This window comes from Daktulosphaira vitifoliae, unplaced genomic scaffold (genome assembly GCF_025091365.1).
Source record: "Daktulosphaira vitifoliae isolate Bord-2020 unplaced genomic scaffold, ASM2509136v1 Scaffold_1, whole genome shotgun sequence".
Classification (NCBI taxonomy): domain Eukaryota; kingdom Metazoa; phylum Arthropoda; class Insecta; order Hemiptera; family Phylloxeridae; genus Daktulosphaira; species Daktulosphaira vitifoliae.
The window spans coordinates 40,775,625-40,790,087 of NW_026099572.1; the positions used below are offsets into that span (position 1 = coordinate 40,775,625).

General features: G+C 26.7%; 1 protein-coding gene across 1 annotated transcript; it reads right to left on the reverse strand.

The window, feature by feature from the left end:
• Nucleotides 1–89: 89 nt before the first annotated feature.
• Nucleotides 90–14,169, reverse strand: LOC126894709 (outer dense fiber protein 3). Its single transcript, XM_050665912.1, has 6 exons — nt 14,075–14,169; nt 7,220–7,363; nt 6,519–6,576; nt 3,967–4,037; nt 2,611–3,047; nt 90–319 (listed from the first exon to the last, which is right to left on the reverse strand). Exons 2-6 carry the CDS (start codon nt 7,326–7,328, stop codon nt 239–241), a joined length of 756 nt encoding a protein of 251 aa, XP_050521869.1. The 5' UTR covers nt 7,329–7,363; nt 14,075–14,169; the 3' UTR covers nt 90–238.
• Between the last annotated feature and the right edge of the window lie 294 nt (nt 14,170–14,463).

The window sequence follows — 14,463 nt, forward strand, 5'->3', positions numbered from 1 at the left end:
AATAACTATTTTATTTTTTCTGTGTTATACATCTAGGTAGGTTAAATTAAAATGAATAATTTTTTGGTTAGTAAATTTAACACTATTTGATTGCCATTTCTTTCAATAATAATAATAATTTTTATTTCATTACAATTAAAACAATTATTGATATTTTTTTCTGAAAATTTAAAGATTTTTATGCAATATTTTGTTAGATCAATATTGCATATTGTTAAAAAGTTCCTTTTAATATTCTTTAGTATCCAATGCCAAAACTGTGAGAATATGGTGAATGTTTGATTCCAAATGAATGTGCTGGTGGCAAGTCAATTTGAACCTGAAATATTTATTTTACATTTATTAATTTATATATAATGAAAAAGGAATTTATTAATTTCAAACTACTCCATCTTCACAAATTTAACTTTTTGTGCATATAGTTTCTATGTTGCTACTTATTTGCCTTATACTTACATTTTATTAACATAAGTGTGCTATTTAAAGAAGTATCATTTAAGTGTTGATAATTAATAATAGTAAAAGTAACTAATAATTTGTAGTTTTGCATTTGTGTAATAGTAGCATATTTAAAAATGTTTGCAGGGGATAATATAATTTGCAACACATAGATTGAGGGTTAAATGGACACACTTACAATTGTCAGTTCTCTAATTTTTATCACATGTATTTTAATTATAGATTAAATATGTATTTTTTGGCTCTGTTTGTTGAACAAGACATCAGTATTATTAATTGGAGTTGCTATCCCTTTTCAGCCATAGATTAACAACCCACCCATCCCAGAGTACACATGGTAAAGAAATTTCCTCTTAGGGGAGGATGCAATCTCTCTCAATAGACCAAAAAAGAGAAAAAAAATTGTAATGTACACTTAAAGTAAAATTTATAATTCTTAAGTTTCTATTGATAATAAGTTTCGATTCAATTAAAAATATTTTAATGATTTCATGGTTTACAAAGAAAGAATTCTTTTTATGTTAGTTATTAAAATAACATTCGTGTAGCGAATATTTTATTTAGTAACATACATTTTTTGGTTTATAAATTATTATATATCATTAAGTTTCATTATTTTCAAATTCAGCTTTTTTTCTGCATTTTAATATTTCTGAATTAAAAAAACAATCAAATATAAATAAATAATATTTATATCAGCAATACTAGAGACATAAGCTTTCTTTAATATGTTTTTTGTGTATATCTAATTAAAAACATAATACAAAAAAATCAAGTTATATCAAACTTAAAAAATAATTATCAAGTAGCAAAATTTTGAAACACTATTCTGTATTAAAAAATGAAAATGACTAACTTAACTTAATCGTTTTTAATCAGTTAAAACAAAAAAATCTGAACTATGTAAAAATACATAATTTTTTTTCGTTCATAGTTCATATTTGTATTTAAATTTGGGACAATCCGTAATAAATCATCCTGAACTGGTTGCGAACTACCACCACATTTTTTTTTTAATTATCAGGGTTTATTGACACGTATTAAAGTTACTCAATTTCAACCGAGTTTTTACATATTATTTTTTATCTAATAAAACAATTCTAGGAGGTGTAATTTTTATTCAAAAAAAAAAAATTAACCTGTATAGCTAAGAATTGTCCTAGTAAACAGTTATCAAATTTAAAAAAAATTGTACGATATTTGTAAAAAAAAAAAGAAAATTAAGTATCGTTATATGAACTAGTGTAAAAAAAATCTTTTAGGTAGGATTTGTTTTAGAAGAAATTAGTGTCTATTTCGTAGATATGATATAGGGGTGGTTAGATGATCAATCCCTCACTTAAATTTTTTTTTTTTTAACTCTTAAGGTTTTTTGCTTTGAAGCGTCTAATGATAATGATTTTATGAATCACTCAGTTTTAAATGTATACTGTTATACACTACGCTGAATCCTTACTAAGCCTCAACTATACTGGTTCTTTTTAATAAAGCAATAATGGTGTGGATGAGTCGGTAATGTGGCAATGCACTATGCGCATTGTTAAGGATTAGAGGTTCGGTGATGGGTAACTACGTTTGCTGAGTGAAAGATTAGCTCAGTATTTAGAGTAGCCATCTTTTTTTTTAGTAACCGACTAACTATCCTACCAGAGTAATAATCTCCTGCTAAAGCATTATTTTCTGTTCCTGTATAGAGCTCGGAGAGAAAAAAAATGCAGAGATTACTAAATTTTCGGAAAATGAAAATGGTGACGCGTAACAAGCGTAGTGAGAATAAAGTACTGAGTCTCCGGTATCCTCTCTAACTTTTAGGCATATATACGCACCAATGTTTGAGAATAATTTTTTCTCAATAACTAACATATTATTGTTCATATATGAGTCCTTCATATTGAGAATGTTTTATTCCAAAAGAATAAGCTGGTACCGAAGCTTTTACTGTTGTCGCCTATAATGACAAAGTATACCAATTTTTTTATTCTACTCTGTTGAATTTATTTATGTCTATATTATTTAAATAAGGTAGATTTGTGATTTTTATCATAAGGTTTTTACTTAAAAATATCACTATTAAAGAAATTATATATATATATAATAGTTTCAAATGAAAGTTTTGAATTTATTTAATAATTATTTTATATTTTAACTAACCTTTTCTGGCGAGTAAGCACCAGGGCCTGGTCGTGGGGAAGTATCTCCTGGAATGTTATACCTAGAACTTACAGTATATGCCGGTGATTTGGGTTTTACACTATCTGAACTAATATCATTGTATGCTCCTGGTCCAGGATTTAATAATCTCCCATCAGGAAATTCTTTAGTTCGTCCAGATATACTAAATGATGGTGCTGCTTTAAAATGTCCTTCCTTTGCAGCGCCTAGTACTGTTGGTATATTATACACATTTGGGGCTGGATTAGGATTTGGCTTTTCTATTTGCGTTTTTAAACCAAATGTGTACTCTGGAGAATGTTCATGAAGAATTTTCTCGGCCTTTTCCGGGTTATAATCACCTGGTGCTGGAAAATTATCTGGTTTCATTTCTTTTGGTCTTGAATGTAAAGTAGCTGCAGGAGGCGTATCTTTACCTGTAATTTGTTTACTCTTAATATTATATAATATAGATATTTTACACATAGGTATCGGAAAAATTAGTGCGAAAACTCATTAACGGTAATTTTTGTAATTTTATTTTTAAATTTGTTACTACCCTATTTGTTGTATCATCATAATATTTTAATTAATTAAAAAAAATCGTAAAAACGGTATTTTTAATTTTGAAACTGTATTTATTTTTAAAAAATCATATAATTATACAGTAAATAATAGTAATAGGTATAGTTTAAAAAAGTATAAAAGTAACCATAAATAAGTTTCCACAAGAAGTTTCCATAAGAAGTCGACGAATATTATTATTTAAAAAGTACCATAGCAGCACTATGGGTTGGTCTGAGCACATTTAAAGACGTTGTGGACTTAAATTTATGAAATTATGTACGGATATAATACAGTTTACTCCCCTCTGAGATGAAAATTGTATGTTCCTGTAATCAAAATTTTACGAAGATGGATTTTTTCAAAATAGCTTATACAAAATTTATAAATACAAATAGTGTTCAGTAAGTAAAAACGGGTTTCTATTGTTCTTATTGTTTGTAACAATTAAACTATTTCTTTACTTACTGAACACCATGTATAAGTTTATTCCCTGACTATATGTATCTACCGAAGACTTAGCTTGAATCTAGTCAACTTCCTATAAAAGTTCTGGCTTCACCAGTAGAGAGTACACTTAAATATTTCAATAGTAAAGACACCTATGTCGAAATAATATTTGTGATTTTATTAAATTTTTTCAAATATTTCAGTTGGTACCTTATAAGGGATAGACTTAATACCTAATAAAATCTATTTCTTTTTAAATTATTATTATTTTTAAAAATTGAGTAGTCAACGATAAATCATCACTCTGTACATTTTCATAAAACTTTTAATGATCTATTTTACCTTTTGCACTTAGTCCAGTTATATTGTATTGTCCAGGTCCTGGTCCAGCATTTTCATTTTTTTCGTTGTGTCTAAAATATAAAATATATTAATAAGTATCAAAAAATGTTTGATTTAAATTATGAAAGTAGAACTTAATTAAAGTCTATGATAATTTTATTTATTTTCTTTGAATCCGTAATTATATTTTTAATTCAATCTTTCAAATTGTATTATTAAATTGTTTTATTTTGCATAAATAAATTTTACAGTGGCCTCTACCCTTGACTTTACCACTGCCTTCTATAGCTATTATTATAGATGATTTTTCTTGTATAAATAGTGTCAAAAAAATAATTATTCATTTTTGAGGCGATACTGCTTTATTGTTTAACAGTTATACTAGATTTAAGTTACTGGATTATTTTACTTTAGAGTATTTAAAGTGAAACAAAACATACTTTTTATCAGTTTCATGTCAAAATCGTTGTATATTCAAGAAAAATTTTAGTTTAACTTATTTATCATATTTTTGGCGTTTCTAAAACGTCTACTTCCGAACCGTTGCAACCACAAGGCGATGCTATTCGTTATTATTTTTTACGATACTCCTTAGATTTACAAGAAAATGATTGGAATATAAAAATAAGTTTCTTGTAATTATATAACTTTTTTTTCATAACTCGTTATTTAGAGAAAAACCATAACCTAATTTTAATTTATTTATTCATGTTTATTTATATACTATGTTCAAACATATTTCAATTCGCTCTCTATATCTTTTTGACGATCAAAATCTAAAAATATTTTTTTATTCCTATTACGAATAGATTACTAGTCTTTTACCAACATTGATATTTAATGACCGCACTATTGCTCATCAGCTACGATTAAACTTTGAGTATTAGTATGCGACGTGTAAGTGTAAACAGAATCGATTTCATTGTTTTTTAATTAATTCAAAACACGTCGATACCAGAAGAAATTTTACCATTTTTACCTAAGCTAAATAGCTTAGTAGACATTAAGTTTTAAGGAATCAAATATAAACGTCTTAGACACAGGCAAGTCGTTCATATTAATATATTAGACCTTTTGAATAGTGATCAATCAATCAATTGCTCTATAAATAATCTTATCGCATAAAATTTAATCAATTATTTCTAACCGAAAATACAATTCTGATGGCAACTTTTAATTTTTGACGTATCCCAGGCCTTCGACAGAGTATGGCACGAAGGTCTGCTATACAAATTAAAGCAATTCCTACACCCAACATATTACATAATACTGAAATCATATCTCACAGACCGCTACTTTCAGGTTCATTATGGCTCTTCGGACTCTAATATAGCAGGAATTGCGGCAGGCGTTCCGCAAGGCGGAATACTCTCCCCAATTCTTTACAATATTTATACATCCGACCAACCGACCACACCCAACACTTTAGTAGCAGACTATGCGGATGATAAAGTCATAATATCATCCAGTTCAGATCCTATTATAGCTTCCAAAAACCTACAAAATCATCTCTCACTTATGGAAGATTGGTACAAAAAGTGGCGATTTAAAATAAACCAAGCCAAATCAGTACATACTACATTCACACTTAAATTAGCACCATGTCCAGAGATATCAATTTTTGGCACTCGGATTCCCTCATCCCCAAACGTTAAATACCTAGGGCTAACTATTGATCGCCGCATTACTTGGGCTCAACACATCAAAGCCAAAACATCACAATTAAACTCCCGCCTACAAATACTCAAAACCCTAATCGTCAACAACAAACACTTAAACCTAAATATTAAACTACTCCTTTACAAATCTCTCCTAAAGCCAATCTGGACGTACGGCTTACAGCTTTGGGGCAACGCAAAAATTTCTAACCTAAATAAAATTCAACGGTTCCAAAATAAAATACTAAGAAAAATTACCAATTGTCCACCATATGTGTCAAATCACTCTCTGCATAAAGATCTACGTATGAAAACAATTCAAGAAGAGGCAAAAAATTATTATAAACGTTTCCACCTACGCCTTAGCTCTCATCCAAACGAGCTCATAAAAAATCTATCTTCATTAACCATCCCTGGTAACCCTCCTCGCCGCCTTAAGCGTAAATGGTGCAGAGACCTACTCAATCCATAAAAAAAAAAAAAATATATAAATTTGCGTATAAGGACAAAACAAAATAATTAAAAGACGAAAGTGTCATCGGTGGGTGGCTTCTTCACTCAATATTTCATTCTTGTTTATCTTAGCTAATACTCTTATTGTGCCGTTTGTGTATAGATAGTGTATAGATTGTGTATGTATTAAAAAAAAAAAAAAAAAAAAAAAAACTTTTAATTTACAGTAGTTTTTAAATTTGAATTGTTTTTTCTTTGATGACTAATCTTAAGAAATTAAAGTAAAATTGCAAAATATTGATGCTAATTCTAGGAGCATACATTTTTTCAGACATTAGGCGCTAAGAAATAAATATTTTCCGGTTCACTATATTCAACTAACGACGTCTAACAGTTTTGTTAGTTATTCAACAAATAAAAAAATCCAAAACAGTTACTGACCTCGCTCCAAAGCTAAAAGCTGGTGCTCGTCCTCTTTTAGATTCTGGTACGATATTTCCTGTAAAATTATTAAAAATTATCTTTAGGGTTTAATCGATGATAAAATTTATATGCAATCGTTATTTTAATTATGAAAAAAGTAAAAATTAAAGAATAAAATATTTTTCAGTTTTGAAAATTTTTATGTTAGCCAAAGTGACATTTTTAGCGACAAAAAAATATTAAAAAACAATTTTTAAAATACGAAACAGGCTATTATTTTGATGCTCCGGGCATTCTTCTAAGTTTTCACACCCTTTTGTGCGCTTTAACTTGAATACGATATAAAAAAATATTTATAATCATTCCGGTTTTTTTTTTATAGATTACCCAATAAAATTTTAACACTAGTATAGAATATCATTTTAAAACATCATGGCTCAAAATGATATTCTGGGTAATTAATGATGCTTTAGGTTAATTAATTGAAAATATATCAGATTTTGGTCAATCTGGAATATATTTTTGAAATATTATTATTGAACTACCAGGATGGATCTTGTACAGGAAAAAATATTGAAGATTCGATTAAGGACGCATAGATCTAATCTTACCTACTTGGTGTAAAGTTACTGATATATATTGAAAATCAAATCAAAATACGTTATTCATACTATTCTAGTGAAGTATATACTATATAATGAATATATATTTGAACTAACCTACTAGTGAAGGTAAAGTTACAGCTGCTGGGCCAGGTCCAGAAAATTCTGCTGCTATAGGACCACGTCTCTTTGTAGGTGTCCATTGCCTTTGTTGGAATCCGCCCATCTTTAATAATATTTTTTAGAAATTTTTGTATATACCTTGAATGAAAAAGAATTAAAGAAAAATTAATGTTAACGTGATTACATAATATTTGAGTTATATTTTTTTATCTAGCATTATGCTTTAATATTTAATTAAATTTTCAAATAAATAGATGCAGAGTATGGTGCATTACAGACAAGATTCAGGTATTCTGGAAACTTCACAATATTAGCGTATTCTATAAATGGCACTTGAATTAATATATAACCTAAATTTTCAATATTAGCTACATATTAGCTTCAATATGAAGCTGAATAGGTAGTTATTTTATTGTGATTTGTTTTTATTTTATTCACACATGCGTGTAACTTATACCAATATGTGACACCAATATGTTGATTTATAAATCCAAAAAACTTAAATAATATTTACTTGAATAAATTAAATAAAAAATCTCTTAATTTAATGGTACAGTCAAGGATATAGCATAATGGACTCACTTATAAATTGATCTCTGATAATGCATAACATCACTATCATGTAATTATGTAATTCTGCATAAAAATACTTTTAAAAAAATGTTGAAAACGTTAAATGAAATCAATTGTATATTTGCTTATTGCTTTTATAATAAAATTTATTAATATTTTTTTTATTCATGTTTAGTTACCATTTATGTGATTAATTAATTAAAACACGAAAACTTAATGAGTAGATTTTCTTCGAAAATACGACTTGTTTTATTTATTTTTATTTTTTGTCTTAAAATATCCTGTTGTAACTCTGCCATTACTAAGATTGATAACTTCTAACGTAAGTTATCAATTTGTTTCAGATAACCACTAAGTTAAATACGAATTTTTTTGTTGCACATTTCGAAATTTAAGAACTATTTTGCTAGAGTGTGTTAAAGTTTTCATGGATTGTCGTATTGTTTGAAATTTTTACGGACGTATCCATGTTTTCAGTTACGAGCTGTCGTTTCAGTACAGTAAAGTACAACCGCTCGTCTGTCACTATCGTTCTGAAAATGGATTCTGCAACGAGTCCGAAACGTCAGCTCATAATTGAAAACATGGATACATCCGTAAACAATTCAAGCAACTATACATCTTATTTTGTGTTTTTAGCGTTATTTCAGTGCTATAAGAGAGATGAACATTAGGAATGTCAAAATATGTACACATTTTTTTTTGCAACTATTATAACAAAAAACATGCGGAGACTAAAGCATGTATTTATTTTTAATCGAACAATTAATATATACATGGCTTATAACAATAAAAATTATAAAATAATAATTATTTTATATTATTTATTTATTCATAAATTATATTTTAAAAAATTTTATTGACAAAAATAAAAATATTCTTTTGGTTGACTTTAAAAAACTTTGAATATCGTTTATTAGTGCTCAATATTTTAGTGTTTATATTTATATATAAATAATATAAATGCAATCTTAAAATATAGAGTAATTACCATCAAATTATAAAGATATACTGAAGTTGAGGTAATGCTCGATGGTAAACTAAGAGATGACCTGGTTTATTAACTTTATTTATTCGTTTCAATAGAAATCACAAACTTGGAAAATAAAAAAAAGTCCTAGAAAAGTTAATTTTATCTTATAAGTTAAACCTAAATTCGTACCAACCAGCTAAATGTCACTGACATTTGTCACGCGATGTAAATTTAATAACTCATTTTAATGAAATTATTACCTTGTAACATTTTCTGATATACATTAAATTATCGGATAAATATTTATTGTTTTATGTTGATAATATATATTTATTCTTGTATACATAATTTGAATTTTCAACAAAACGTTTATTTGTGTATAAATTTCATATTAAGTTTTTATTCTATTGCCTACTTATTTTATCAACTTAATATAATGTATAAAAAAAACAATAATTCCCTGTGTATGAAAATGATCCGAGTTATTTAAATGGTTTCCGATGCATAAGATTACGCAATTAAAGAAAACATATCGATTACTATTCAAAATTACTTTTATTCTCATTTGTTTTTGAATTGATAATGTATCATAATCATAAGTAAAATTAAAACTATATTAAAAATATTATTAATTTAAAAAACTAAAAAATATTAAACTCAATTATATTATATTTTATTATATTATCATAATCATAGTTTATGATGCATTTATAAGTTTGAAATTTTATCAAAATATGTTTATTATGAATTAATGGCTATAATTGAGAGCAATTTATATTTAAAAAAGAATTAATTCTATGCTCTTAAAGTTTTATGAGACATTTAGTGTTTGATTGTTTATTTATTTTTTGTTATAAAATAGGACTAATTATGGAATTTTGTTTAACTATATATTTAGAATCGATATAAAGCTGAATACAGAATAAGTTTAAAGATAATTTAGTTTGACATAGCATGTATGATTTGTTTTCTTTTGTAAAATCTAAGCGACCTCGTATTTGAATTTCACATTAATTCTTGAAAATCGTAGTGCCAGTGTTGAAATACTTTATTACAGACATAACACATCATTATAACAATATGATGTAAATAAGGAGTGGCATTACATTATGGAGCATTTATAATAAGGTCAATAAAACGGAAATGTTTCAAACGAATGAAAATTTAATATGATTGAAAACAATAAGAAAGTGATGAGGCAAGTTTAAAAAAATCTAACCATTTGCCAAGGAAGAATTTAAAATAGCAACTTAACTTTTGAAAAATGTTCTGGAAATCCTTACACCTTTAAATATATCTTAAATTAAAGCTTATGTTATGTACTTTTATTTTTTAATTTGACCTCTAAACTTGTTATTGTAGTGCAAACAACTATCATGTAAAAAAGTTGTACAATTTTTTTGTAAAAATAGTCGAATTATTATTTTTAATTTCAAATTCAAAAGTATGATTTTTGAGAAAACATTGTATATTTCAGAAAAAATAAATAAATTGTTGTACGAAAACTTAAATGATTGGGTTTTTAAGGGTTGAGGTTGGTAAAGGGATTAATTTAGCCTAAATTTTATTTCGAAACTTTTATAACTTTGAGATTTAATGCAAGCCTTAGAAGGTATTAGTTTCACTATGATGTTTTTATTTTTTGTCTATTGCCACTTTTTTCAGCTCTCACTGTATCGATTTTTAAACAATACTTAACAAATTATGGTTACCTTCAAACATTTTCTTATTCCCGTAAAGTGGAGAATTACTCGAATATATTACTTCTAATGTCCTATGACAAATTAAAATTTCAACTGAAATCATAGTTAACTAACAAGGATCAGAATAATAGTTATAGTTTTTGCAAAAATTCAATAATTCCTTCTAAAAATTAAACAGTATCTACAGATTTTCATCAGAATCAAACCATAGAATTGTTTTTTATGGTAGCGATTTTAATTACAGTCAGATATTATATATGCCTGTTCCAACTATACTACATCCCCATTATGTTGGGTTTTCTTAACTTCTAGAAAAAATTTTTAATAGAAATATTGATAGGGAACACGATTATAGACTGTTATTAAAAAACGAAGACAGAGCCGGTTTTAGCAACTGCAAGGCATAGGATAAAATAATTAATTTTTTGTGGTGAAGCAAATGGTGCCAATCATAACTAAGTCTCGAACCCAATACAATATACATCATGCCATGTTACCGACTCAGAAACACAGTCCCTGAATTTAATTGAATATTTTAATTAAAATATTATTATCTTGAGATAATGAACTGGAGTGCCGCAGTATTTCATTTATGATCTGTAATCTAAACCAGCGATAAATGAGGTAAGCGGGTAGAATGTTGAGAGCTTCACACAAGATAAGTGATTATACAAAATTTATTCGGTAGTAAGTCGATTGGGTTTAAATCTTACAGTTATAATTAGTGTGGGGTATCGTAAATTATAATACTGACTTAGGTCAGTATTACTATCCCAATATTTTGCGTGGTCAAGGCCATAACTCTTATAGCGAGGCTTACAAAAAGTGGGATGTTTTTCTTACAAAGGTAATAAGTAAAGTGCTCTCTCAAGTAACCTCTTCCATTTTAAAATGTTAAAATGCGTAAAATATTTTTATCTATTACTTTAATCAGTATTTTAAGTAACCTACGTATAATTTTTTTAGTCTACTTTAAATATTACAGAGTGATTATTTTAACGCTAGCCAAAAATTTAAATGGGAGTTATAGAAATCATATGTTTACTATAACTCTCACTTGAATTTTTAGCTAGTGTTAAAAGCATCATCCTGTATAATTAATTATACTGAACAAGCATTTCGTACTTGATTTCATTTAATATTAAAATAATGTCAAATATAAATTCAAACTAATATTTTTAATATACAATATATAAATCACGTATAAAATGTTGTATTTAAAGTAAACGCATAAAAATAAATACACATAAGTAAACGTGAACGCGACGACCGGAGGGTGGGTCTCGTTAGCCCTAACTATATTTATGATTACTTTGATGATCAATATATATTTTTTAATTAATTTAACTAAAATTACCTTTTTCAGTAAAAATTAGGTCAGTACATGATTTTTAGGGGGACTCGTGCTCTTCCTCATAACAGTTCACTGATCTTAATTATACTTAGATTAAATTTATATTATTATTATTTTTAAGCATTATTATTTTGAGTGATTTTTAATGAAAAACTCGTCAGTTTTCAAATTAATAGTAATACTAATAATTAGTATATTATAATATATTTTATTTTATTGTAGCTTGATATTTATGTATGCTATAGCTGAAAATTAGTGAAGAATTTTATCGTATCTTCAAATGGATTACTATTAAAAGATAACTGACTTGAATTTACTAGGAAGTTTCATTAAACGTTAGTTGACATTAAACGAAATGCAACGGGAAAGTAAAGATCCGTGAGTCAGTGAATTTATTGTTGAAAGTAGAAAATCGTTTCTAGGTTAACATGGGGGCTGTTAGGTTAAGGTTGACGACGATAAACGAAGGTGTCAGCGGTCGTGTTTTTTTTAACTAGAAGGGTAATGGAGATTTTCAATTGCATTACTGTGTGTATACACTTCTCATATGATCATAATAGCATTATCATTTTATAATATTTTATTGTATTATATCGCGTATTAGCGTAGGTTTATAAACGACGATGAAAAGAGTGGGCAGTTTCGGACACGCGTTTTCCTTGATAAAGCCATTTTTGGGCAAGTTCTCAAGTGTATTTGCTCTCGGTCGCCGATCTTTTTTGGCGTTATTTTCGGTATTAATATCGTTTTAATACATTCATACTCGTATAATACTAACAATTTTGAAATTGTTCCTCTACAAACCGAATTTCAGTTGGAAAAATTCTTTATAATGCACAAAAACTTCACAAATAAAAATATACAGTCGAAATGTGTGATTTTTGAGTACAGACATAAATATGAAATTTATTATTGGGAAACCTAAAGTTTTAATTAATTCATTATTTCTTCGAAATTATAAAATTGTAAAATAAATTAGGCAGCACAAGTATGTCATGTAATTTTTCGCGAATTAATTTTAGTAATAATTTCAGAAATGAACACTCAGTGAATTTCTAAATTACTTTGGACATTTTATCTAATTGAATTTTGCAACTGGCACAACATGAGTTATTCAGTTGCAAAAGGACGCACGTTTAAAAATGTTTTTTTTAATTTTGTTTTTCTTTCAAGTTGTAGGCTAATTCTTTCAAAAAAGCAAAATTACCAAAAAAAAAAATTCGACATACGTCCTTTTGCAACTGAACGACTCAACTATCTTAATTTTGTGTATAATATAATGTACATAATTTTTGTTAAATTTTTGATCATGTTGTACACAAATAATAAACGTGCATTTTATTATACTGCATTATTATATTATGTTAGTACCTTTTATATTAGACATGTTATATGTATGATATACATTGTTGATTAAATAGTTCAATGATATATTATTTCATTAATGATTAATTAATTGAAACAAGTAGTGAATTTTCAAAGAAAACTCCCGGTTTTCTGGATCCCTTATTTGGAGCATAAATATAAATAATTTAATTTTCCATATAAATTTTATTTTGACTAATTTTTGGCTTAGCGTTAGTAATTATTATTATTATTAAAAGCATTATCGGAGATTCTATCAGTAACTTAATCTAAGTTTATTTTAACACATATTGTTTAAATAAAGTGATCACTTATAATTAATGATCTACAAATAAATGATTTATTTGGTAAATTTGTGAATATTTAAATATAGTAGATTATTTTGATTCAGTAAAACAGAATTTTTAAAGTTCTTGTATTTTTAATCTATAAGTTCAGAAAAAGTATTTTTTTATTCTTATGAAAAAAATGTTAAATTATCAATAATGATTGACTTTTTTTCTGACCTAATATGATCATATGATGAGTAATCATACAATACATATCTGTTTTTGCAAATTTTTAGAATAATCAAAAATTAAATTTGAATTTCACTTGTTTTAATAAAAGAGATAGTTTTATTATAAAATACAATATTACAATAATCGCATTTTGTCAATTTTTTAGATACGTAATATTGCAGTATAAGGGAAGATATCATTGTTTGTATAAATAAAAACATGTATTTTTCCATAAAAATAATTATTTTAAACTTTAAAATAAATAACTGAATTTATGATTTTTCCAAAAAAAATATTTATAATGTAAATTAATAAAAGTATATTTTGTGCACCATACAGTGAAATACAGACTGTGAGGAATAATAGTAAATGTTCACTTACCTAAAGCAGTGCTGAATGTTCGAAAGCACAGGTACAACTGAAATGGAAATAGTCGAACGTACTAGTGTATAACAAATAAATAAAAAACTTCTATTAACCTACGCCCCTGAGAGACAGCAAGCCCACGCGGTAATTGGTCATATACTTAGATAGTATTCGGCCAGTTACTATTGTTCTAACTTGTTGTTTTGTTACTTGTCAAATTTGGTTAAAAGAAAAAAAAAGTTTATTTCACAAAAGCTTAAATTATACTTTTAAACTGTTAGCTAAGGGCAATATGTGTTTAGGAAGTAGTCTAAAAAAAACCCTTATGATAATAATAAAGATGCTTAAAATATTTTCAATAAAAAGCCAATCAAAAATTGTTTATTATAAATTAAACATATTAA

Coding starts and splice junctions, on each gene's coding strand:
- LOC126894709 (XM_050665912.1), bottom strand. CDS start 7,328: ATGGGCGGATTCCAACAAAGGCAATGGACACCTACAAAGAGACGTGGT. Junction 6,577..7,219: donor AACTTTACCTTCACTAGTAG/GTTAGTTCAAAT, acceptor ATAATTTTACAG/GAAATATCGTACCAGAATCT. Junction 320..2,610: donor GTGCTTACTCGCCAGAAAAG/GTTAGTTAAAAT, acceptor TAAATATTTCAG/GTTCAAATTGACTTGCCACC.